At 41.6% G+C, this 26,785-nt stretch overlaps 3 protein-coding genes across 4 annotated transcripts; 2 read left to right on the top strand and 1 right to left on the bottom strand.

The window, feature by feature from the left end:
- Window positions 1–3,159: 3,159 nt before the first annotated feature.
- Window positions 3,160–5,757, top strand: LOC107304437. The gene is made up of 3 exons (XM_015838512.1): window positions 3,160–3,403; window positions 3,976–4,523; window positions 5,127–5,757. Exons 1-3 carry the CDS (start codon window positions 3,172–3,174, stop codon window positions 5,751–5,753), a joined length of 1,407 nt encoding a protein of 468 aa, XP_015693998.1. The 5' UTR covers window positions 3,160–3,171; the 3' UTR covers window positions 5,754–5,757.
- Window positions 5,758–7,026: 1,269 nt separating this feature from the next.
- LOC102720056 (probable histidine kinase 2) lies at window positions 7,027–15,764 on the top strand. The gene is made up of 7 exons (XM_015837985.2): window positions 7,027–7,077; window positions 8,546–8,761; window positions 9,247–9,363; window positions 11,121–11,496; window positions 12,661–13,244; window positions 14,051–15,109; window positions 15,310–15,764. The coding sequence occupies exons 1-7, from the start codon at window positions 7,027–7,029 to the stop codon at window positions 15,523–15,525; spliced, it is 2,619 nt and encodes an 872-aa protein (XP_015693471.2). The 3' UTR covers window positions 15,526–15,764.
- Window positions 15,765–15,831: 67 nt separating this feature from the next.
- On the bottom strand, window positions 15,832–20,972 carry LOC102722403 (two-component response regulator ORR22). Of its 2 annotated transcripts, none has more exons than XM_006655789.3 (6): window positions 20,189–20,972; window positions 19,778–19,930; window positions 19,213–19,626; window positions 19,034–19,110; window positions 16,600–17,817; window positions 15,832–16,150 (listed from the first exon to the last, which is right to left on the bottom strand). In XM_006655789.3, exons 1-6 carry the CDS (start codon window positions 20,340–20,342, stop codon window positions 16,079–16,081), a joined length of 2,088 nt encoding a protein of 695 aa, XP_006655852.1. In that variant the 5' UTR covers window positions 20,343–20,972; the 3' UTR covers window positions 15,832–16,078. The 2 variants fall into 2 exon arrangements, with proteins under 2 accessions (XP_006655852.1, XP_040380957.1); XM_040525023.1 differs by having other exon boundaries at window positions 19,213–19,617.
- Between the last annotated feature and the right edge of the window lie 5,813 nt (window positions 20,973–26,785).

Here is a 26,785-nt window from a genome sequence, read left to right as displayed (position 1 = left end):
AGGTGGTCCCCTCCTGTCGGTGAGAGGGGAAGGGGAGGAGGGCCTGACGGGTGGGACCCGAGGAGAGATAGAGGGAGGTGAGGCGGGACGGCTGACCCGTGGGCCCGATGAGGAGAGAGAGGGAGGGGACGGAGTGGGTGGCCGATGGGCGGGGCCCGACGGTTAGGGGGAGGGAAATAGAGAGAGGGAGAGGAGCATGGCCGGTGGCGGTCGACTCGGCCCGCGCGACAGCGACGACGGCAGCATCGGTGGCGTTATCGGTGGACGACGGTGAGGGTGGTGGTGCCGGCGGCGTCGGCGTCGGCGTGGGAGGGTTCGATGACAGCGGCGCCGAGGGCCCGAGGCGGCGGCGATGGTGGGAAGACGGCGACGGTGCCCGACGATGACGAGGAGGCGTGGGCGTTAACGGGGACACGTCGGCGGCGGCGAGGCGAAGGGGATGTCGCCGAGAGGGGGCGGCGATTGAGCCTGACGACGCGTACACGGTGACGGCGGTGTCCCGGGCTTAGCGACAGCAGCCGGGAGAGAAAGGGGAAGGGAGGGAAGAGGGAGTGCTTACCGACGACGACGGGGCGACAGTGACGGCAGCGTAGAGGCGGGACAGGTGATGACAGGGTCCGACAGCGGGGTTCTGTTAACGCCGGATTTTGGTAAAATCGTCATTATGGATTGGAAGTTAGTTAAAGACTGAATCGGACAAGACAAGGGGAATCGACTGAAGAAAGAAGTCGAAGGCGATACTACTGCCGCAGATAGAGTCTGAATCGGACGGGAATTGGAGTCCGATTAGGCCTGAAATTAGAGATAGATTCGTCGATTAGACACGAGTCCATGTAAGGTAGTTAGGCCGTATCTTAGAGTTTGTTTAGAATTTTAGACTCAATTAAAGTCCGGATGTAATAAGTTAGTTACTAGTACGGATCCTTATCCGGTTAGGTTAGTTAGATCCGAGGGTATAAATATGTGTATCCAGGGGGTCATTGTAAATAATCTTCAGATCAATCTACTCAACTTCAGCGCATTGCCAAATCATTCGACTTGCTTGGGCTCTCGGCGCGAGGTTTGTTAGCTTCGCAATGTAAGTTCCTAATTTGTTAAAACCCGTCGATCGGCTAGAACATAACTGTCTCGGTTAGGTTCGACCTTCTGCCTAGTTGATCGACGGGCTGAGTTCTATTGTTGCTTTTATAGGTTTAGAGTAGCAGTTGTTCTCGATCAAGTCCTTGCAAGTTCCTCTGTTCGATCTTTGGTCAACTTGGTGCTGTCTCGGTTCGGTCCGATCAATCTAGTTGGCTAGGTTTATGTTATCAGATTGGATTGAGTACTTGTGAGGGCTTATCGCTGAAGTTCTAGCCAGCATTATCCCAATTAATATATCGGTTTACTCATTAAGTTCATCGATCTTCATATTTCTATGATTATATCATGCTAGATCGCATATTGTCTTGGTTAGGTCCGATCTATGCACGTTTAGCTCGATCTGCTTATAGAAATCTGTCCGATCGGCTGGGATTAATGAATAGATGGGTAAATTACGTCGGGTTGATATCTTGTTGCTCGTATCTTGCAATGCTCTGTTGATTCCATGCATGGTTATGCTTAGATCTGTACTGTCTCGATTGAGTTCGATCTTCTAGGTCTAGCGTGAACATGTGTGCAATTGTTTATTATTGCCCTGTGCTGGTAGATGGTCTAGCAATCTGGTTTATATTAAATTCCATGTTTAGTCTCCTATCGACTGTTGATTTTGCGTGCGATAAGCACTAGATTGGTCTGATCGGCTGATTAATCTTAAAACTGTCTTGGTTAAGTTCGACCTTTTAAGATTAATTAGTCAATTGGTCTGTTTGTTGTTTATCCTACTACTGATTCGGCCGATTGAGCATGTTTATCTTCGTTATCATGAAATTCCTGTAAAGTCGATTGTCTAGCTCATCGGCTAGGGTCCTAGGACGGTATCGGCTATCCGGCCGATAGCGATTTCAGGTTTGACTGCTTTCCATGTTATATCTTGTCAGTTATTGGATCAAACTGACTGCCATGCCCGACAATTCTAAGAATTAGGTCTTGCACTAGAGTGGTCTAAGATTAACTCCCAGGCCTACGTGTGTGACCGTTGTTATTATTTTTAGCGTCAACAGGTTTGTCGGCGGACGACTGAGATCGGAAGCGGGCTTGGGCAGTGGTGTTCGGCGGTGGGGCAAAAAAAAGCGAACGAGGGCGCCGACGACGTTTAAATAGCAGGGGAAGGGTGTTGCGGATTTGGAAAGAGGGAGAGGGATGGAAAGGGGGCCAAAATTTGGAAGGTGGTGACGTGATTGGCGACGGCCGGTGGCATTAGCCTCGGGCGGGTGGCGGAGACCGAGCCGGACGTGGGAAAGGGGGAGACATGCAGCTACCAAGCGGGCCCTGCCTGTCAGCGGGCGTGGGTGGAGGGAGAGACCGGGCAGATGGTAGGCTTGGGCAGCGCGGGCGAGCAGCTAGGCCGGCGGCTCAGTGGAGGGAGGGCGCGTTGAGCTGGGCCGCGGCGGCTTGGGCCGGCCCGGAAGGAGAGAGAAAAAGGGAGGGGAAAATGGAGTTGGAGTTTGGGCTACGGCCCAAACTAGAAAGGAAAAGGAAAAAGGGAAAAAAAAGGAAACCTCACCTTACCAAATTTTTAATATATTTTGGGACAAGCTTTATAATTTGAATTTCAACTTTAATCCAGTTAATGATTTCAAGGACTTTGATTTATTTAAATTAATTGTTTAGAGGGTATTTCCTCTATGTTTAATTAAGCCAATTATTATTTAATAATTCATTTTATTTACTCATTCAGTCCGTCCATCTGTCGCGAGTTTAGGGATACACATTTCTGTACTCCGGTTAGTACCGGTTAGTAGACGAAAAACAAACTCGGCTTTAAGTTGAGGAGGTCGGTTGGACTTTTTCCTTAGCGTTTTCAATCGATATGTAGCGCGAGCTCCTGGCCTATCATCATCCATCCGATAGCACATGAACCCGGCCCGCCCCATATCGGCCCCTCCGAGGACTCTGGAGTCTGGAATCTGGATCCGGATGGGGGACTCTCTTTCTGGTATCGCTGCTGCGGGTCGGGTATTATATATAGTATACTTGTTGCAAAACTCCAGATTATATCTGGTGACCCAACAAGTTTTGTTCGTCGTCGTCATGCGAGCGGAGGAAAGTGCCCCGCAGCCTCCCCCGGCGGGATCACGGGGGCGTCGGCGGCGGCCTCACCACGCCCACGCCCACGCCCACGCCCATGCTCTCCTGCTTCTCCTTGCTCTCGTCGCGCTTTGCGTCGCACACGCCACGCTGCTCTTCTCCAACGCCGCCACAAACCTGGCGCTCGCATCCTACGTCCACGAGTCCACCGACCTGCTCGTCCGCTACCGCTCCAGTAAGTATATAGATCGTCGTCTCCTTGTTTTAGCTCTTAAGCTTAAAATTAATTTTGGGATTTTTATCGTAATTTATTTTTTATCTTTAATTTTAGATCGCTAAGAACACGTAAATTATTTTTCGTTTAGAAATATGTTGCTTAATCACCCCATACTCCCTTTAAATTTTTATTCAACGTCATTGGATTATTCGTTTTATTTTAAGAAAATTACATCATAATTAATTTTTAATTTATTTTATTACTGCATACACTTAACTTGTAATTTTGTATACCTGCACAAATTTTAATAAAAGAAACGATCTAATATAGATTCAACGGCTAAGGCGGAGCATTAGATACTACCTCCGTTTCATATTATAAGTCTTTCTAGTCTTGTTTAAATTCATTTATAGATAAATATATATAATTTATATATGTATCTGATTTATTAGTATTTATAATAGACAATGCTAGAAAGACCTACAGGGAGCAGATACTACTGCTACGGGCGGTCGCTTAGCATTATAGATTAATTATCGTTCGTATGTGGCACAATAATTCGGTTAAATCTATTGTGTTGTTTTATTTAGTTGTCCGTGATGTGGACGTGCAAGAAAACAACAGTATTCCAGGGGAATCGATGAACATATCGCCCAAAGATACCGAGCCATCCGTAAAGTCGACGACTCAGATGATTGCTGATACAGAGCCATCCGTGAAGTCGACGGCTCAGATGATTGCTGATACCGAGCCATCCGTCAAGTCGACGACTCAGATGATTGCTGATACAGAGCCATCCGTGAAGTCGACGGCTCAGATGATTGCTGATACCGAGCCATCCGTCAAGTCGACGACTCAGATGATTGCTGATACAGAGCCATCCGTGAAGTCGACGGCTCAGATGATTGCTGATACCGAGCCATCCGTCAAGTCGACGACTCAGATGATTGCTGATACAGAGCCATCCGTGAAGTCGACGGCTCAGATGATTGCTGATACCGAGCCATCCGTCAAGTCAACGGCTCATATGGTCGCTGATACAGAGCCATCGACGGCTCAGCTGATGGTTGCTGCAGACGAAGCTAGCAAAGTTACCCCCCTGACTTCTGGTGTTGATCATCACGTGGATATCATCGATGTAAGTGTGTGTAATCTAACCCAGTAGTGGGTCAACATAAGTTTGAAAGCCTACGGAAATTTATACGTATAAATTATATTTTTAATACTTAATTTAAGGAAAGTAATTTGATGTTGAAAATGTTAATTATATTTTTTTAATCAATCCGATCAAACTTAAAAAGAAAGTTTGATTTATGGCGGACCAAAAATAACTTTATAATATAAAATAGATGAAGTAAATTCTATTATACCAGTGTATAACCACATATTAGATTTCATGCACAACTTTTATCTTCTATGTAGATTTAGATTTCACATCAACTCTTATACTTTTTATAGATTATATTAATAGATATATACCGTTATAATCTAGATGTCCGAACGGCTGAGTTTGTTATCTTTTCTTTGATTAGTTTTAGATAGAATTTGTTCTCATACATCGAAAATAGCTTTACTTTATTATCTTTAAATTTGTATCTTCAGGTATCACGTCTCTCAAGTTTTATAAAACTTGGTACATTAAAAACTGGGTACTTCCAAGTACCGAAAAAAATACCGTCCGAAGCCTGATCTAATCCATTATGATTAAGTCATTAAGCTTTCTCTCCTTGATTACATACAGGAGGAGCAGCAGCAGCAGGAGGAGGGTCACCCTGAACAACATGAGGAGGAAGACCACTTCGAAGAGGAGGAGGATGATGATTGCTATGAAGAGGAGAAAGAAGAGGCGCCGAAGTGGCGGCGATCCTTCGTGTTCCCTATGGATCACGTTCTTTACCTCGGGTGGTCGGACAACGAACTCACCGGGCGCATCCTGTCGCCGGAGCAAGCAGCTGAGCATGAGGAGAGGCTGGCCCAGGACGACGGCGGCGGCGGCGGCGTCATCCGGCCGGAGGCGTCCGGGCTGACGCTGTCTACCTACAACCGCATGCCCTTCTTCCACGCAATCTACTGGTCGCTCCCCGGCCACCAGGACGACCTCGTGCCGGTGAAGCTACGGTCGATCTCCCCGGAAGAGATGCGGACGGCGGCGGTGGTGGAGGACGGGGAGAGCAAGGAGTTCAAGCTCCCCATTGACGGCGTGATCCTGTACCGGCCTAGCCCACGCCACCGGCGGTCGTCGCTGCACATCGTGGCACGGGACGCGCTAGAGTTTGCCCCGATATCCTCGCCGGAGAAGGCCGTCGAAGGCGTGCTGCGACGTCTAAATCCATTAGATCCTACTTTCATCCATGTTATAGAGACATAAAAAAATCAGATAGTATGGAATTGTTAGTTTCTCGTACTTCAATTCGTATTTTATATGTTATATTTTTTTTATCATATTATATGAGTATTTTTAAATATATATGACGTTGCTGACTTGTGCTGACTTGTATACGTAATCTACATGTGTTAAATAAATAATTGATAAAAATGAAAGAATTGAGAAAAAATATCAAAAAATATATTTCCTAATATTTTCTAGCAGACATGGTGTACAGATGCATCAAAGTGCCCTCGCACGTGCCCAGATTGAGCTCTGGTTTGATAGCTTTCAAGAGGTCGCCATGAGGAAGGCAGAAGAAGCTAGGAAATAGCGACGCCGTTGCGGCTATACATCTGGATCATATTCCCCTTGGTAATTAAGGAACATCTCTTGAATGGTTTTGTGGATCTTATAGCTGATCCGCCTTTTATTAATTTTATACTCTTTGGCGTATGAGCAATTTTACAGTCTAACAAAAATTACCTCGTGGTACCAAATCATTTCTGATCGTTGGATCTAACAACACACATCCTACTTAACTAGATCTAATGATGAAAAATGATTTGGTTACCTTGAGGTACCGATACCTCGAGTATATATATCATTTATTGTGTAGTATCTGTGAAAATATATCAGAAACCGTTTTTATAGCTGTAGATATATCATTTATTGTGTAGTATCCATGGAAATATATCAGAAACCGTTTTTATCTGTTGCGTACCTCACCTTCTCCTCGTCAACACCCCTCACCTTATAACACATACACACACAAAAAACTAGTAGGTTACGCTATTTTGAAATTTTTTGGATGTACTCCAATGAATATATAATACTTTGCCTATTAAGAACTAGTATACAAACATATTGAATGGAGAATAAATAGTGCGATGATTTGTTTTGACTGCCCTTTCCATAAGGGCAGCAAAGGGATAGTCCCGGAGTCCCCATTGGTAGAAAAAGAACACCAATCTCTCTAGCTATGTCCTCGGGTGCGTGGAAAAAGAATTAGGAAAGAAAAAATGTAATAATTTTCTTATTTATTTTGAAGAGGCGAGAAGCATTGCAAATCGATCTTCCATTATTCCTTTATTTATTTATTTTTTGCTTCTGCCGCTCTAGCTAGAGAAGACAAGATCTGAATTACCATAACATGACTATCTTACGTAAGGAAAAACAAAAAAAAAATACTAGAATTATATATGGAGTATAACTTCAGTTTTATCTTTCTCAACATTCTTCATATGAGTGCATACATGCTGTCATCGCAACATGTATGACGATTACAATCGTCACCTTCTGCTCCACTACGATGTACATGTCAGAGGTAATGGAAGAAGCCACCAAGGACGCCATGGACTAGGCGTTGATGCACCTTGCCGCCAACATTCTGCCTTCACCATCACCAAAACCTTGCACTTGCAGGACAACATGTCTTTCTTTTCTCATGTATGCACTTTTTATTTTTACCCTACTTTTTTTCTCGTTAGCCTAGATTTTTAGAAACATAAGAAATTAAATTTGTGTTTTGGGGTTTTTTTAATGTCCCAAATGTTTTGTCTATATTTTTTTATGACTAGAATGGTATGCCGTCGTATGTCATAAAACTGGAGATCTCTTCTTTAAAATAAGAACCTCAATGATTTTTTTCCTTGTGGAAAATCAACAAAGTGATATGTACTGATTCAGTATATTAATTTGTATGTTTCTTTTGATCTTGAATTTTGATAATCATGCGTTCTAAAGAAGTCTTAAGAGAGGTTCAACACCATGAAAAATTACTGACATATATACCTATCGTGCCACGTGCACAAGCAAAACGCGTGAAACGGCCCTCAACACTTGGTGCAATCAAACAATAAATTGCACAAAGCACTGAAAATCGCTTCAATTAATTGGAGATCATATTGTATCTCATCAATTTCCTTTTACACCTTGACATTTTTGTCATTGCTGGATGATTAAATATAATGAATACCACCAACACGTATTCTTCCAACCATTGGTGGTATTGGGAAAAAATATCAAAAAAAAAAACATTTCCTAATATTTTCTACCAGACATGTATAAAAATGGCTAGAAATGCATCAAAGGTGTCCTGCTGCCCTCGCACGTGCACACAGATTGAGCTCTAGTTTGATAGCTTTCAAGAGGTTACCATGAGGAAGGCAGAAGAAGCTAGCAAATGGCGACGCCGTTGCTGCTACCTCTGGATCATATTCCCCTTGGTAAGGAACAACTTTTGAATGGTTTTTATGGATCTTATAGCCGATCTGCCTTTTATTTTATTTTACTGTGTAGTATCCGTGGAAATATGCCGGAAACCGTTTTTATTCAACACCCCCTACCCCATAAAACATACACACACAAAAACATGTAGGTTACGCTATTTTAAAATTCTTTACATATACTCTAATGAATAATTAGTGGGACGATTTGTTTTTGACTGCACTTTTTATAGAAGCAGTGAAGGGATAGTCCCTATTAGTAGGAAAGAAACACCAACCTCTATGTCATGAAGTGTTTGGAAGAAGAATTAGGAAAGTAAAAAAGGTAATAGTTTTCTTATTTATTTTGAAGAGGGTGGGAGCATTGCAAATCGATCTTCCATTATTCCTTTAATTTTTTTGCTCCTGCCACTCTGCCACTCTAGCTAGAGAAGACTAGATCTGAATTGCCATAGAAAAATAACATGTCTATCTTACATAAAGAAACACAAAAAAATACTAGAATTATATATAGAGTATAACTTCAGTTTTATCTTTCTCATACATTCTTCACATGAGTGCATGCAGGTTGTCATTGCAACATGTATGATGATTACAATCATCACCTTCTGCTCCACTATGATGTACATGGCAGAGGTGATGGGAGAGGCCACCAAGGGCGCCATGGACTCGTCGTTGATGCACCTTGCCGCCAACATGCAACCTCTCCTTGAGGCCAACCGCTGTGCCTTCACCATCGCCAACACCTTGCACCTGCAGGGCAACATGGCTTTCTTTTCTCATGTATGATGCACTTTTCATTTTTTTACCTTTTTTTTCCCTCTTTAGCTTGGATTTTTAGAATCGTAAGAAATTTAATTTGTGGTTTGGAGATTTTTTTATACCCCAAATTCTTGGTCTATAATTTTTTAATGACAACATTAAATACAAATGGTATGTCGTTGTATGTCATAAAACTGGAGATCTCTTCTTTAAAATAATAAAATAAGAATCTCAATGATTTTTTTTCCTCGTGGGAAATCAGCAAAGTGATCTGTATTGATTCAGTATATTAATGCTGCTTAGTTATGTATGGTGGGCCCAAATACCTTTATTGTAACATACACTAGCTTTCTCCTTTTTCTACTTCATGTTTTTCAATCAACTAATACTACATTATATCTTTTATTAATTAATTTTGTATTCACAGTATTATTATGTAAGCAACAATTAACATTACGGCAGCTTATACTCAAAATATCGTTTTTGTAATCGTGTCTGCCTGTCAGGTGGGACCCAAGCTGTTCTTGGCCTTCTCCATGCAGCCGCTGCTAGCTCAGATATCCTACGCCGGCGTCGACGGCGCCGCCTTCTCGTACTACCGCGCCGACGACGGCGAGGCGAAAGCGATGTTCGCGAGGCCAAACCACGCGTGGTACACCCAGGCAGCCGACCCGGCCACCGGCCGGCTGGTCGGAAACGCCACGGCGGCGACGCACCAGCTGCCCAATGTGACGCGGCTCCTACTCGACGGCAAGCAGAGCGGCTCGGGCGGCGGCGGCGGCGCGTCTCTTGGGGGCGGGTGGGCGCGCCCCGGCGTCCGGATGCTGTTCCTCTCCGCGCCGGTGGGCGGTGGCGCCGGCGCGGTCTCGGCTGCGGTGGCCGTCGACGACGTCGTCCTCCGCGGCGCCGCGGGCCTTAGGCAGCTCCGTGACCTGGGCATGTACTACGCCGTCGCCGGCAAGGACGACGGTGCTGCTGCTGCTTTACCGGCGGCGCTGTACAGATCGTTGCTCGACGACGGCCAAACCCGGCCGCATGGCGCGGCGGCGGCGGCGGCGTCGAAGCTGCAGGCGGAGGAGATGGGCTTGTTCTCGAACGTGAAGTGCACCGCGTCCGCCATTGACGCGCCGCCCAAGCTCGACGTGCATGGTAGCAAGTCCGACAAGTACAGATTCGCCTGCACCAACTTTGACATGTCTGGAGTACAAATGGTACGTATGCAATTTTGATATATTTTTTCCCTCTTGAAAAGAAGGCATTTTCCTACCTCAAAGTCTCAAACTAGCAATTAACCTCATAAACCATATTTTTTTGTTGCAATTAACAACATAAAATACTTTAATACCTAACTGAATATCTGTCTCTCTCTCTAATCCTGACGTATTTTGCAATAAAATTTGGCAGGACTATGATAGAAGTATCATAATTTACGAATAAATAAAATAATTCAGAAGATACTTCTTTTAATACGTCCCGATACGCGTACGCGCGTAGTGGACACGTCCAGCCCTATCCGAGAAGGCTAATCCGCGAACGTCCACGTTGTTAACTGCACGAAATGCCTCTCTTTCCGTTTTGTTAGCCCATTTCCATTTTATTTGTTTGCGCTAAAGCTTGATTCCGGCCTTTTTTTAAAAAGATTTAAAGCCGATTTTGGCCTTCCGGTTCCTTGGGTCTAAATTCAGGTTCAATACAACAAGTTGGTTTTGATCTTTTTTGTTCCTTTTGAGTTTTTATCTATAGAAAATGATATATTTGTAGAAAAAATTGTTATATCACATCAACATTTGAAACTATATATATATAAAGTATATGAGTTTCTACATAGAAAGTATATTCATAGAAAACAATGTCTATATAAAAAATATAAACATGGACAGTTTATATATAGAAAAAAAATATAAAAGGAAGGTGGCAGTGGGCTATGTTTTTTTTTTTTTTGGAACGCCTTCACAGATTCACAGTTCACGCAGGCTTCGTCAGGATCCGTTAGCTCGCTCGCGCGCGGGGCCGCGCGCCAAAAGCCGCCACTACCTGCGGCACGGCGCCATTGCAGGCAGCCTCCATCCATACGACGGCGGCGCCGCGCGTGCTCTTGCAGCACCATTGCCGGCGGCCGGCGAGCAGTAGAACGTTTATTACTTTGTTTCCCTGTGAGATCTTCCATACTTGGACCAAGCTAGCTGCAACGATCGAGTTCTCTTGTTCTCTTCTCTCCCTTGTGTATTTTTTCTAGTGCAAATGCTCTTATTTCTTGCCGTTGATTTGACTATATATAGATACCATGGTCTACTTAATTGCTTGATTTGCTTTCCTTAATGCAGATATATACATGCGTCTTTATGTTTTCTTTTGCACTAATTAACCTATGTGTGTGCAGGGTTTCCGGCTCGTGCTCCGCAAGAGCAGCATGGTGGACGTGTTCCGGCGAGGCGGCGTCACCATGGTCGCCCTCGCGTGCGCCATGGCGGCGGCGGCGACGGTGGCGTGCGTCCTGATGGCGCGGGCGCTGCGGCGGGCGGTGGCGCGGGAGGCGCGGCTCGACGCCGACCTCGTCAGGCACAAGGACGCGCTGCTGCAGGCGGAGCGCAAGAGCATGAACAAGAGCAACGCCTTCGCCAGCGCCAGCCACGACATCCGCTCCGCGCTCGCCGCCATCGTCGGCCTTGTCGAGGTGTCGCGCCCGGAGGCGGCGACCAACCCCAACATCATGGACAATCTCAACCAGATAGATGTCTGCACCAAAAAGCTATTAGGTGAGCAAAAAAAATTTGATCGTATTGTCACTGTTCATCTTGTTCCATTGTCTACTAGTTTAGCTTGACGACGTGTGAATAGTTTTTGTCTTTCTGTAGTTTTTTTTTTTGGAAAATTGATAAAAAAAATTAATTTTCTATTAGTCCCTCAATAATGGTAACATGTTATTTTCGACGTGTTTCAAGTTAAGATTTAAATATTTTGCATATATCAATATATATTTTTGAATAATGAAATTTTTGGCTTTTCTCTCAAATGATTTTTGTCTTATTAAATTTTCTTTTTGTCCCATGATGCCATTTTCATACATTGATTTGCCGTTGTTAGCATTTTGGAGGAGATTAGTTAATTAATATTCTGCAAGTTGTTTATCATATTCGAACTGAACATACATGCCTAGCACCCCAGTTAATTACCTTTTACTAAATTATTTTTATGATCTGTAGTTGTACACTGTCAACTGTGTGCTTGCTTGGCTACTTGTTGACTCATAAGTCAAAGACATATTTGCATTTTAGAACTTTTATGTTTAGAGTTGCTTTAGGGCCTTTTTAAAGTCTTGCCCTAAAATTATTTTCCGTTGCTAAATTTGGTCACATGTTTCGGCTTATAAGTCACAAGCTGTTACCTGTTAGTTTGTACATATCTGGCGTGACACAATTTTTTTACATGTTCCCATGTGATATTTTCTATCCTACTATTCCAATTCAATTTAACTGAAATATATACATTTCAAGTTTTTAAAAACTTGCATGTACTAATATGTAATACCTCCATTGCTAAATGTTTGATGCCGTTGACTTTTTAATACACGTTTGACCATTCGTCTTATTCAAAAAATTTATATAATTACTAATTATTTTTATATCATTTCATTTATTGTTAAGTATACTTTTATGCGTATATATATATATATAATTTAAATAAGATGAATGATCAAACTTATATAAAAAAACCAACGACATCAAATATTTAGGGACGGAGGGAGTAATTGCTAATCAGCAGATCCATTTGTTCTTTTGCACCAGTACTGAATGCATATGAAACTTATTATCTTCATGATGATATAGCTCTTTGAAGGAGAAATTTATGATCACAGTTGTATTCATGTTGCTGTTGAACCTAGAATCACAAATTGACCAACTTGTAATAACATTTTGCAGACATACTGAACTCAATACTAGACACGAGCAAGGTGGAGTCAGGGAAGATGCAGCTGGAGGAGCTGGAGTTCAGCATGGCGGACGTGCTGGAGGAATCCGTGGACATGGTGAACGTCGTGGGCGTCACCAAGGGGGGGATCGAGGTGATCTGGGACCCCTGCGACTTCTCCGTCCTGAAGTGCGGCAGCGTCGTCGGCGACGGCAAGAGGTTCAGGCAGATCCTCGACAACCTGCTCGGCAACGCCATGAAATTCACGCGGGAGGGCCACGTGATCCTCCGGGCCTGGGCCAACAAGCCGATCGCGAGGGGCTCCATGGGCGCTCCCTCGAGGTTCGCCTACCGGAGCCTCGAGAGCAGCCTCCTCAGCTTCCTCTTTGGAGGGAAGGAAGGCGGCCATGGCGGCCTGCAGAGCTCTTCCGATCCCTCGCAGAATGATCCCGATTTGGTTGAGTTCTACTTCGAGGTGGTCGACACCGGCGTTGGGATCCCCAGGGAGAAGAGGGAGTCCGTGTTTGAGAACTATGTTCAGGTGAAAGAGGGACATGGAGGCACTGGTTTAGGGCTTGGAATCGTGCAATCCTTTGTAAGTTTTATTATTCTACTTCTCTCACAAGTGTGTTGTTACTCGTTCTTTCTTTTTTTTTTAAGTTTTTTTATTATCTTTAAAAAGTACCTCAAAGTATATTCCAAGATACCGAAATTTTACACTGAAAAATATGATACCTCAAGGCACTTTTTCAAAAATATTTAAAAAGCTCCTTTTTTTACTTAAGCCATTGAATCTATACTAGCAATTGATTTGATAGTTTTATACTATATATGTTTTACGGTGCTCTCTACTAGTAATATAATTAATCTAAATCATTTATTTTTTTTCTAATCTAGTGGATCAGATTTGTTTATAATTTTACCTATTGGAAGTAGAACTCTAGATTGATGGTCAAGATTTTTCTACCAATGATAATATTGATAATAGAATACTGTTATAAAGAATGTTATAGCCAAACTATTTACTATGTTCTCTATTGATGGTTAGATCAATCTAGGCATCCCAAAATTTTTTCCTATACTGGTATTATGTCAATTTATTTATTCTATCACCTCACTACAAATAGAATAATTAAAGAAATTTATTTGGTTATGTTGGTGTTAGAACTTATAAATCAATGTCTTAGATCATTTCTACTGACAATAACACTGGTAGTGAAATATTACCAGAGACCACCGTAAAAGTAGTCAGTTTGTAAAGTTTGACTATAAAAATCGCCGAAACATGGATATAATCAATATTGGAAATATGATAAGTATGTTTAATTTCTTTTTATTCCTGAAAAGTATATCTATCAACGAATCTGCTGTTAAAATGCTTGCTAATTTTTTTGTTGATAGGTTCGCCTGATGGGAGGAGAGATAAGTATTAAAGATAAGGAACCAGGGGAAAGAGGAACCTGCTTTGGGTTCAATGTTCTTCTGAAGATAAGTGGAAGGCAAGCAACTGAAGAAGATATAGAAGAAGGACCATCAGCAGTGGGAGAGTCAGACATCCGAGCCTCAGTGTTCAGAGAGGCCAAGTGCTTCAAAGGTTGGCATTGCATACTTTTTGTTCATGGGGATGAAACCAGAAGAGTTTTGCAAGCTTGGATGGAGAGCATTGGGATGAAAGTTTGGATGGTCCCAGAGGCTGAGTTCATCTCTTCCACACTGGAGAAGGTGCAATCCTCCTGCGAGGATTGCGACGCCGATCGGTGCTTCAGCTCCAAGGAGATGGTCAGCCAGGTTCTTCCAACCACATTGAGGAACAACAACATCATGGCACGCAATCTTGGAGAGCATCATCCACTTGGTCTGCTTGTCATTGTTGATGTGTCCAATGGACAGGTTGAGGACATTCAGAGACAGGCAGCAGATTGTTCCAAATTGAAGCGTCAGGTTCCATGCAAAGTTGTCTGCCTGACTGATCTGAGGACCTCCTATGAAGATTTAAGGAGGTTTGAAGAGGCCAGGTGCGATCTCGTCTTGCGAAAACCAGTTCATGGGTCTCGGTTGTATTCTCTTCTCATGACACTAAGAGATGTCCAGTCCTCAGCTACACGCAGATCATCTCTTGTCGGCCATGAAAATTCAGTCACCAGACAGCAAGATGTGTATGGGATTGGCATGAAAGATTTTGCAAATACTGTTGCATCAGCTGAAGTTGAGCACTTGGATCAGGGGCTGAAAGCAGAAGATGACAGGCCATTGGATGGAATGCATGTCTTACTGGTTGAAGACACCTTGGTGCTACAAACTATTCAGAGAAAGATGTTGAGCCAACTAGGAGCAACAGTTGAATTGGCAGGGGATGGAGCTAAGGCTGTGGATATGTTCAAAGATGCTATTGAGAGAGCAAGTGTTTCAGAAGAGCATATTGTGCCCTTGCCCTATGATGTCATCTTCATGGACTGCCAGGTTTGTTTCACCTTCTAATTACCAACAAAATCTTGTCACTTGTCATGTAAACTATTTTCCCTTGTGTCTGGTTCTTTCCATGCTAGTTATAGTGATACTTCTCATTTTATGATACTAAAAATATATATATATATCATGCACTGTATGCAAGGCTTTCTTGTGATAATAATTTTGAGATTACTAATATCCATTTGTTTCAGATGCCCCAGATGGATGGCTATGAAGCAACAAAGCACATCCGTGAGGAAGAAAGCCGCTACGGAATTCACACTCCTATCATCGCATTGACCGCTCATTCCATGGAGGAAGATCTTCAGAAGGCTATTCATGCTGGGATGGATCTACACATGACAAAGCCAATAGAAAGGAGAAGAATAGTAGAAGCTGTTCATGGTATCTGCAAAGGCAATAACTGATATTAAACAAATCCTCATATTGCAAAGGAATGATAATAATCACATCCATCTAGTTAGTATCTGCAGCTAGTGATCTTTGAATATCTAGGATGGAAGTACAATGTTTCTGTTTTACCATTATTGATCTTATTGCCATAGCAAACTTGGATGGTTCTTAATTCCATAGCAAACTTGGATGGTTCTAGATTTCACTTTTAATTTATCTTTGTCATTCCACAATTTCGGTTTGAGAGGCCCTTTTGTGCAATTTGTTTCTTGGTTAGAACTTCCAGTGAACATCTAGAAACAAAAACACACACATTTGCTTAGAAGAGGCGCTGACATTACAGCATTATATTTGCTTCTTATCTTGATCTAACCATACTACTCACTTCCATAGCCAACCCTACAGAAGAAACAAAGCAAGATTACAAGCCACTACTGGCCCTAGATCCTAGCTAGTTGATGTCCCAAATATCTAGTATAAACAAAGCCTGGATAAAGTGGCACAGATCAGGCAGCACAGCTGACTCTTGACATTACGCAAAATCATCCATGTCACAAAAGGATCAATTCATATGCAGGCACCAAGTGGAAAAAGATCACAGCCCAAGTCATTGTCCATGAATGGGAGATCATCCTTCTCCTGCATTGAAATTAGAATTAAGGCTTCAGTAAACCATCATTGTTCCCAGATAAATACATACAGAAGGTATCTTTATCTTTAAAAAAAAGTATACAGAAGGTGTAGTTCCATGAAGGTTAGATATGTAAGTACCTGCTACTAAGAATGTTTTTAGATAATGGAATTAATTACGGCCTTTGATATTAAGTTATGCCACAAGAACATTTTTATACAATAAAGTAAGTTGGAAAGTGCAGATATTTGGTATTCCTAGCCATATCCTTTTTATGTGATGCCTAATGCAGCTTAATATTTAGTTCATATTTAGAATGCCATTGGCTGTTACAGCCTGAGAACACATGTTTCTTTTTTTGGCTTGAATGCTATCAATTCAAGAAGGAAGAACATACTCTTATAAATAAGTTTTTAATTATATGGAAAAGGGGGAAAGAAAACTTAGAGGTTCATACCACTTTGATTATGGAATTGAGAAGGCCATCAAAATTGCAGCTATTAGAATTAAACCCACCCTGCAGCTTTGAATTACCGAAGTCATATGTATTCTTCTGCTTCAGCTTATCTTCTGATGCTCTTGTGTCAAACTTCATCTGCCGTACTATTGACACACTTGCATTTGCTTGGTCAGCCAAATGGACACCAACATTTTGGTTGAAACTTCCACTGTTCAATTTTTCGTTTTGAGTATTATAAATTTGGGTATCAGCGGGCACTTGAGGGCTTGGGATAGAACTCCAAATATTACTTGAGCTTTGTATATGGTCTTGTTTCTGTGCATCCATTTTCTGCATAGAGTTGCTTGAACCTCCAAACTGCAAGTAGTCTGAATGCCGTGCAGTATCGAGAGGGAGCATTATAGTACTGCCAGAAGAACTATCTCCGGTTTTGGCATTTTTGGCTAATGTAAGATTGTCAGATGGACAGACAAGCATGCTTACTGAAAATTTCCCCTGCTGGCCAATCTCTCTGTGTGAAGCTGCCAAACTAGTATCTAATTTTGTTGCAAAAGTACCATCAAATGAATTATGCAATGGTAACCTATCAGCAGAAAATCCACCATCTATTGGAAGAGCACCCTGCTGGGATATACTAGAATCTCCCAAATTGGGGGAAACTCCCAGAGTCCTTTCAAGAAGTCCTGAACTTGAAGTTGGTATTCTTATTGATGGCTGCATACTAACATTGGCTTGTTTGCACTCCAAAAGTTCTTGTGGTGGCAATGAACTGCTTGGAACTCTTTGGAGTGTAGTGGACAAAGTGTTAGTCAGAGCACTCCCAGAAAAGACATCAGACAAGCCATTATTTTCTTGATGAATCCAATTCTGTTGAAGTTGAGGTTGCCCAAGTGTCGCGGTCAAGCCTTGTGCTAGATTTGTCTGTTGGTTTTCTTCCAAGCAATGGCTAATTGTGACATTGCCTGGAACAGCTTGAATTGTGTTGGAAGCAGCAAGCTCCTGAAGACCAAAAGCAGCTGCCGCGCTTGTTCGACTTAGCAAGCCATGTGGATTGAAAGATGGAAGAGCAGTAGAAGGGGCAAAAGGTTGATAGCTCTGAAGTCCTTCAAATGCTCCCATATGCAAAAAGGACGGATCTCTACCTCCAAAAGCAGCAACAATGCTAGCTTGTTGTGATGCTACAGCACTCAGTCGCTTGAGGTAAAGCCTGTACTTCTGCATGTCACATAAAAATCAACTGATGAGATATGGACTCAACATTGTACATTTGGACACAGATCTGAACATTTCACGGTGGTTCTTTAACTCATGCAACAAAAGTTACTGTTTAATCTTTTATCATATGAGATATCTCAACATTCTGAATTTAAATAATTTAGTAAAAACTAATTGCATAGGAATAACAGAGAAAAATGGTGGACACTACAAAATTTTAGTTAGCCATAAAATAGGAAAACTAAGCTCTGTTCTACAACTCTTAGCTGTATCAAGATTAAAACAAAAGGTGATGAGAGACAGACAGTACATATTTACAGAAAATTTATGAACAGGGGTTGAAGAATCAGGCCAACAGGATTATGGGTGTCACTTGTCAAGCAATGATCACAAGAATTCCACGGGTCGACAAAATGTTAGTAATAATTTAAGAGATATTTTTATGTAAACATATCTGAAGTTTTTGCAAATTTATATTTTGTTTATTTGAAAGGATTGCATATTTAGATATGGATGGCTAAATTATTTATAGGTTCAGTTCCTCGCTGACTGCTGCACTCCCATCGCCGCAGTCTCCAAGAGCTCGCCACCCGCCAACAATCGCTAGGGACGTCCACACCGACCAGGTTTCAGCCGCGGGTCGCAGCGGCTGTCGTGTCTGAATTGTTTGTTCTCAAGGAGTGAAGGCCTACCATCGCTCTACGACTCTACTACCTCTATGTTGCTGTTTGTGGTCGTGTGTGTTCAGGTGTAATGACATCTGAGAGAACTCCTTCATTGATGAAATGTTGGATGAAGCTTTGGTTGATTTGATGATGCGCATCGGGATCGATGATAATTTTGCATCAGGAAAAAAGGGTGCATCTGTGTGAATCAATCGATCCTGTTTCTAAAGTTTGTAGTACATTTACTGTGCAGGTTGAGTAAATGATGTGATAAAATTGTGAGTTTTCAGAGTTCAGACAACCATGTGGTGGAGTCTTTGATGCTGTGCAGCATTTGCACCATGTATAATGATTAAGAGATTTTCTGTCACTTTTTGTGCAGGCCTGATGCATGATGGACAGGCTCATAAACTGAAATGAAATGCATCAACAACTGAAGGTACAGAAGAACAGGTAAAGTATGATGGTTGAGCAAATTCAAGATCTCTCATGAATGGATATAAAGGAAGAAAATGCACTCAGATAATTTGTCATTGAAGTAAATGCTATACCTGTAGATGACTTGCAACATTTTCCCTGGTGAGTTTCTCCACATTCATAAGCTCAAGAATTCTTTTCGGTACAGCTTCTGCATCAACAGTATGGTAAAAAGGACACAACATAAATGAGTTTACTGCAACCTGTAAGGACATTTACAAAAAGGCAAAAAGAGGGTGTGGGGACTTCTTACTGTCAATTCCAAGCTGGTTGACTGCAGCAACAAATTTTCGATGCAGTTCAACTGACCATACAACTCTTGGCTTCTTTGCAGCTGAGGGCTCATCATTTTCTTGAAAATCATTATCGTCGCCTTCTTCGTCTTCCTCGCTATGTACTTCTTTCCTTTTCTTGCTGACCCTCTCATTTTGATCAGAAGAACCACAGGTAGGCTGGTTTGGGCCGTGCTCGGTATCTGCGGTTGGCGGCTTATTGCAATCTTTGGAGATATCAAGATTGTTGCGCTCGCGGTTACCGAACTTCCTCCTAACAACATGCTGCCATATATTTCTAAGCTCTTCGATTCGAACAGGTTTCAGAAGATAGTCACAGGCACCATGAGTTATCCCCTTCATCACAGTTTTTGTCTCTCCATTAACTGATAACACTGCAGGCATTTTACTCTATTAACATCTCCATTTCATTTTTTCTTCTCAAATTCAGCTCAGTCATTTTACATGAAAACACAAGTACATAACAACCAATTCTTCCTATCAAGAACACTGTTTGTACTAGGGGGAAAAAAAATCTGAACTTACTGATGACAGGGAGATCCATCTCAAGCCCCACAAGCTCAAGGAGCTTAAAGCCGTCCATGTCGGGCATGTGTACATCACTGATGACAAGATCAAACATGTCCCTGTTCTCCCTGAGTAGCTTCAACGCAGTAATAGCCTGGTTGGTTGATGTTACTGTTAAAGCAGAATTAGATGCTCTTGTCAGTGCTTAATTGTGGAACCAATACAGAACTCTCATGCTAGGCATATTGCATTACATCGTCTCTTTGTAAAACCACCAAGAAATCCAGAAGTTCCAATACTAACAAATTCAGAATAAACCAAGTGATAAGCAAAAACAACATTGTTCCTAGTATGCAGAATCGAACAAACTAAAAATCAGAAATTTTCAACACCAAAGTACAATTAGGTGCAGTTAATGTAGGTACTGACCATGGTATTGGCAGCGCCGAAGGAGGGTCTCAAGAACCTTGAGGCACACCGGGTCATCGTCGACGGCGAGGACCCGCATGCCGACGGGGAACTGATCCCTCTCCCTCCCCATCAATCCCCTCCTCTCCTCCGTCCTCACAGCACCCAAAAGCATCCCAATTTGACCCAATTCAAGGCAGGGGGACCAAGAAAGCAGTTGCCTGATGAACTCGCAACCAAAACTGGAGCACCTAAAACCTACCAAATCAGTTCAATTTCAGGCAAGAAACTGAAACCTGAGACAATTACAGGCTCCCCAATTGGGCCAGGTGTTGGTCAGAACCAATCCTGAGAAATTGGGAGGCCAAAGAGCAAGAAATGGAGCTTTCCTCAAACCCTGAACCTGACAAGCCCCAAGAGAACAGCCTCTCTAATAGCCTCAAACTAAAGCACACCAGAGGAAAATCCCAAAGCCTAATGAAAAGATAGCAAACACCTACTGACAGACACAAACACCTGAAAAAAAAAAAAGATCAGAGGAAAGAAAGAGAGAAAGAAAAAAAGACAAAAGAAGAACAGTAGTGGGTGGGTTTGTACTGGTGGTGATTAAGATGAAGATGAGATGAGATTGGAGAGACTTCAAGAACAAGCCCTCATCTCCTCCTCCATCATTATTGAAGCCAAGAAAGAGGTTGGAAAGCAAAAGGGGTTAAAAAGAGAGAGAGAGAGAGAGCAAGGAAACAAAAGGCAGAGACAGCGACCTTCCAGGTGACCAATCAAGCAAGCAAGCAAAGCCGGTCACTGTCCTAACCACACCATACAAAGGAGAAAGAAAGAACTCAAGAACAACCCAGCAACAGCACAAGGTGCTGAAACCCTGAAACTGCTGTTCTTGCTTTGTGGTATCAACTATCAAGCTGAATCTATGGCAGCAAGCAGCTGGTAGCTAGCTAAGAGTGAGGTTGGAAACGAATGTGTTGCTGGGTGGATGATTTATAAAGGAGGGTCAGAATGGTGCATGGGGATGAGTGGACTGATGACTGCATATGAATACAGTGTCTTCTTGTGTTAGGTGTGAGCCCCACACACACACCCCACAAGCTTCCAACTAAAATGTCAGCTTGAGACTTTTGTCAAGGTGGCTCTAGTTTCCACCACTGCTAGCATTTTTGTTTCTAGTACTACCTTGTGTGTGTGTGTGTATAGAACAATGTGCTTAAGCAAGTGATTAGAGTACATACATGATGATGGTGTTATATATTGATCACAAAAGAGAACTGAAGTTTTTTGGTTTCTCTCCCATTGAGAAATCAAAGTTGTGATCTTGACTACTTTTTCTTTTTCATGACATTTCTGTCTAGCTTAACATTTTGGCAGCGTCGCATTTTGTCTGTCTGAAAATGAAGAAACATAAATCATCCTGGGTCAACTAATCAAAATCTATCTCAAGTCAGCATTTGGGTTTTTTTTTTCACTTCTCTGTTCCAACTTGGTAAAAATGAGTCCTAAAAAAACTTGGCAGATCGGGTTGATGAATATGTCACTCATGGCAGTCTTCTGTCTATATTAATATGACACTGAACAGTGATTTACGAGATACATTGTGATCTTCAGCTTCGGAAATGGAACTAACTAGTTGCTGGCTTGCTGCCCTGTTACAAACAAAAATAAAAGAACTATGAAATTTACACCAAAAAACCGTTCAATTAAGCAGACATACAAAACAAAATCATACAGAGTACGTGCCAGTACTGTGTTTGAGAATCGAAATCTTTTCAAAAAAACAAAAACTGAAACGATGTTGCCGTATCAAAAGCCTGATGAGAAAAGTACTGCTACTGCTACACCCAGATCGACAAATCTGCTGATAATTTTCGTATTTTCTGCACTATCACTACAGTAAATATTGCGATTACTGCTTGCTGCAGAGAGAGAGAGGGGGGGGGGGGGGGGAGAGATGAAATGTTCTGGGCGTACGTCCCAGTAGGATCTCAGAGATTAAAAACGGCGGATCTGCTGGCAGCGGAAACCATGAGAGCGGCCCGAAGCTTCGTACGTACCAAAATCCGGGAGTTACATATCGATCGATCTCATCGCAGTTAGTAGTTTGTTAATGCGACAGTCTACTCGGTTGATCTTTTCAGTTAATTCGCTGCAGTGTTCTTGATCGAATATATTAGCTAGTGGTTAGAATGCCGTATGCTGTTCTTTGCTGCCTTTTCAACTTCTTTTGTTCAACTTTTTGAACGTGGTTCTGTTCATATCCTGAACAATAATGCTATGGGATCCGTATTGAGGATTGGGGGTGGCGAGGACATGTTCAATGGTAGAGCTTATTATGGGCTTTATATTAAGTCACGCCAGTAGAAAAAACTCCTCATACAAAGAACAGTCTTTCAAGCTGACTTTTCATAATTATAGGCTAATTAATTCTCTGTTTACATTTCATTTGATCGGCGTCTCTGATTAGAGTCAGCACACGTACGAAACAGATTTTCTGGTTGTCTCCTCGTTTTATACGCCAAGAGTCGATGTTTTGCTAACTTCATGCAAAATAACCACTTTTCTCTATCCTATTACCTCTCTTTCACGTCAGCGAGCATGCAACGATAAAGACAGCAATGAAAACCCTTTCTACGTGCCCTGATAATCAATGTAGGCTCAGACATGCTGTGTCTTTTTTGGTAAATGGCCTGAATAATGAAGTTTATGCTAACTACAATTGCTCAGAAATTAAGGTCATGTTTCTTTCAGCTTAAGATTATTATAATCTAAATTATTGAATCAGATTATTATAAGCTAGATTTTTATAATCTAGAGTAGAATAAGCTGTGAGTTATTTCTTTTCTAGATTATTATAGCATAGATTATTGGGTTTACAAGTCTAAAGAGGGGTGGGTGGCATGGTGGGTAATTTTTCACCCAATAAGCTAGAAAAAGGTCACATGAATGAGCTTATCAGATTATAATAAGTTGGACTCCAGATTATAATAAGTTACTTCAATAAGTTGTCTCTTTCTTTCAGCTTACTTTTAATAATCTGGATTATAATAATCCCAAGCTGAAAGAAATCGGGCCTAAGTTGAAAATTTTGAAATGCGGAATCATTGCAAAAAGAATATTTTTTTTAGAGAAGGGTACTTTTACCCTATATGCGGTCATTTTTTTATTTCGAGAACTTTGAGGACTTAGCCTAAGTAGAGACTTAGCACTCAAATATCCAAAACTTTGAGAACTTAGCCTAAGTAGAGACTTAACCCCTCAAATACCCAATTCATGCTCCTATGGAGATTTGAACCCAGGACCTTAGATGCTACTCAGGTAACTGCAACCACTAGGCTACATGTCCTTTCACGTTGCAAAAAGAATATAATGCGAAAATTAAGGAGTATCCAAACGAATTAAAACACATCACATTCATAACACACACAGATGATTAGTAGCATCAGCAATGAATGAATGCTCGCTCGCGCATTCACGCACGATGGAATGAGTGACCATCAATAAACATGGAGATCGATCGAGCTCGTCCAAGATCGAATCATCAACGAGTTGAAATCTCAATCCAATCAAATCCTCGATCGATCTGCCGCTAGCGAGCTAGCTAGCTACAGGCTGACAGGTGGGGTCCCAGAACAAGCGCTGGAATTCACCACATGCAAAATTAACCCACCCTCTCAACCTCTCTCTCGCAGTCTCAGTCTCTCTCTCTCTCTCTTTGGTCCCAAGATTAAAAAAAACGCACCCAATTCATTGCGAAATCACGTCGATTTCGATCGATCGATCGATCGATATCGATTCGATAGATCTGCCGGCAGCGCGGCCGGTACTGCGCGCGGCGTCGTCTCTCGCAATGGCAATGGCGGATGGTCGATCGATCGAGATGGATGGATGGTTGGCAATGGCGGATGATGGATACGTAGGAGAGTACGTAGGTCGGTACAGACATGCGGATTTACGGGGGGCCGGCGGATCCGAGGTGTTTGTGCGCATGATCGCGGGTCCGTCGTTCCGGTGCACTCTATAAAATTTAATTAACACATTTGATCTATTTTTATCGGATAACTATAATTAAATTATACTATCAACGATATTACTGATATTAGTTGTAGTAGAAATTTAAAAGGTAATATTGTCATTTTTATTGTGATGTTTATTACCAAGAAAATAAAATTATAAAATACTACTAATTAATTAATTAACAAAATAAAAAATATATTTTTTTAATCCATGGCTAGGATTAGTTAAATGCACCAGAGAGCACCAGAGAGAGGCTCATGGAATATATACTGGGTGATCGTATATTAACAAATAAAAAATAATTTGCTAATAAAACTTATAAGTACATATTGTTAATGATCTAAAAGACAAGACTAAAAAATACATTTTGATAAAAGAATCTTAAAATCATCTTCATATTTAAAGTTAAAAATTTAAATTTTAGCTTATAAGTATAAACAGAAGCGAAAAGATGGAGACCGTATCCTAAGATACAATATGCGCGCATGCAGTTAATGATCGAGATCGAATTAAGCAAGATCGTCGTGCGGGCCGGCGCATACACGAATTAACGTACACGTACGCCCGGTGGGATCGAGAGAGGTGTAATGATGAGTTTGGAAGGTAGTAGATGGAGTATATAGCTGCTCCCTCGTATACGGGCAGTGTACAAACTACACGGCGCACTGTGCAGAATATGTTTTTTTTCTTACGATTAATTAAACAGGATACATACGTACGAACGCATACGCACTGCTACGTATTCCCAACAACCTAGTACACCAGGAGGATTTTATTTCGGTGTGTGTGTCTATATATATATATATATATATAAGAGAATTCTGAGTAAAATTATTTGTAATTAGATCAAACACCCATTTTGTTTGGATTTGAATTAAATTTGGTAAATTCAAAAAAGGAAACAATTTGAAATTTCAGGCGAAATAGTTCGAGATTTCATACATCTTGACCAAGCCAAGCCGAATATATTGCCTTAGCGAGCACCAATCTGCACCCATTTTTATGCATTTCAAGGCCGTCTGTGGCCATGAGCGGTTTGAGCAACTGCTCAGGGCTTCTAAAATGGAGGCATTTCAAAATTTCTGACGAGAGTTTAGTCAGTCCCAACTTTATGTTTGCTTCTCAGCAATTGCTCCCACGTCTGTCCGTGCCATCATGTTATTGTGTATCTTACCTCCATCTGCACTTTAGGCTGTGCCGTCATGCTATTGTGTATCTTACCTCCATCTGTATTTCAGGGCCTCCATTTGTATTTTGCTCATGGCCTGTAATTCTAGAATCGACGGCCCTATGCATTTCATACCTGATGGGAACACATTAGAAAAACTTCAAAACACTAATAAGATTTTCAGATTGTTATAAGATATGGAATACTATTCATGGTTAGGTAATTAACATAAAGCAACACACTTTTTTTTCCAACATAAATCAACACTTGAACACACAAGCTAGAAACACAAATGCCAGGTCTCTACAATGGTGTGCCAACGGGCATTAAACAAAATGAACACATGACACGTACACGTGTGCCCCTATCGAACATGCATGGTACCCATGCACGAATTAACACGGTACGTACGTAGGATTATATCCCATCCCTAAACCAGACAAAATTCTATCAAATTGCATCTTTGAAGCTAGCTACAGCGCCAACTTGCTTTAAATAAATATGACCATGCGTGCGTCCAGATTTAAAACACTAATTAATGAAACTTGTGGAATTATATATATATATATATACACACACGTACGTACGTACGTGAGATCGAATACTGTACGTACGTACGCCTCCTCACTCCATCCAATGAATATATTTTGTCGATAGATACATCAAATCAAAGTGGGTGCTTCGTACGTACACCCGACAGCAAGAACGTGTCTTTGCGCCCATTACGATCGATCAAATGGATGGATGGATGGACGGATCGGATTCAATTAATCAAATACGCGTGCTCCCTCCCCATCCAGCACGCACGCACGCCCCCCCGAATCGATAGATCGTCCGTCGTCATCAATGCCCCTGCACAAAATGTTTCGTTTTGCTTCATTGCACCGGCCGATCTACGTGCAGATGTTGTCTGCCAGCGACATGATTTAAGATTTTCTATCATTATCCTAGGTATCATATAGATACTGGATATATATATATATATATATATATATATATATATATATATATATATATATATATATATATATATATATATATATATATATATATTCATCAATGGATAAATCTAGATGAATAGAAAGTCTTACCATTAATATGAAAGGGACGTAGTATATACTTATTCATTTGTTTTATTTAAATTTTTGTGTAAGTATGTAAATTATATGTCGTGCTTAGAATATATTTATTAATAATTATCTTGTATTTTTTTGTTTGAATAGGATAGGTCAACGATACCAAATAAAAATGAAAAGAATATATATATATATATATATATATATATATATATATAGACACACACGATGGTCGAGTACATGCACGTACGCGTGTGCGTTGTACTGCGTGGCGAGATCTACAGATTACCATTACAAAGATCATAAATTCATATGTTGTGTATAAGATTAATGAAGATATATGTGTAGTCCCAT

This window comes from Oryza brachyantha, chromosome 6, assembly GCF_000231095.2.
Source record: "Oryza brachyantha chromosome 6, ObraRS2, whole genome shotgun sequence".
Classification (NCBI taxonomy): domain Eukaryota; kingdom Viridiplantae; phylum Streptophyta; class Magnoliopsida; order Poales; family Poaceae; genus Oryza; species Oryza brachyantha.
This window is presented reverse-complemented; position numbering and strand designations above follow the sequence as displayed.

Coding starts and splice junctions, on each gene's coding strand:
- LOC107304437 (XM_015838512.1), top strand. CDS start 3,172: ATGCGAGCGGAGGAAAGTGCCCCGCAGCCTCCCCCGGCGGGATCACGG. Junction 3,404..3,975: donor GCTCGTCCGCTACCGCTCCA/GTAAGTATATAG, acceptor TGTTTTATTTAG/TTGTCCGTGATGTGGACGTG. Junction 4,524..5,126: donor ATCACGTGGATATCATCGAT/GTAAGTGTGTGT, acceptor GATTACATACAG/GAGGAGCAGCAGCAGCAGGA.
- LOC102720056 (XM_015837985.2), top strand. CDS start 7,027: ATGACGATTACAATCGTCACCTTCTGCTCCACTACGATGTACATGTCA. Junction 7,078..8,545: donor CTACGATGTACATGTCAGAG/GTAATGGAAGAA, acceptor GAGTGCATGCAG/GTTGTCATTGCAACATGTAT. Junction 8,762..9,246: donor ACATGGCTTTCTTTTCTCAT/GTATGATGCACT, acceptor TCTGCCTGTCAG/GTGGGACCCAAGCTGTTCTT.
- LOC102722403 (XM_006655789.3), bottom strand. CDS start 20,342: ATGCTTTTGGGTGCTGTGAGGACGGAGGAGAGGAGGGGATTGATGGGG. Junction 19,627..19,777: donor GATGGATCTCCCTGTCATCA/GTAAGTTCAGAT, acceptor AAATGCCTGCAG/TGTTATCAGTTAATGGAGAG. Junction 17,818..19,033: donor ATGTTGCAAGTCATCTACAG/GTATAGCATTTA, acceptor TGTGACATGCAG/AAGTACAGGCTTTACCTCAA.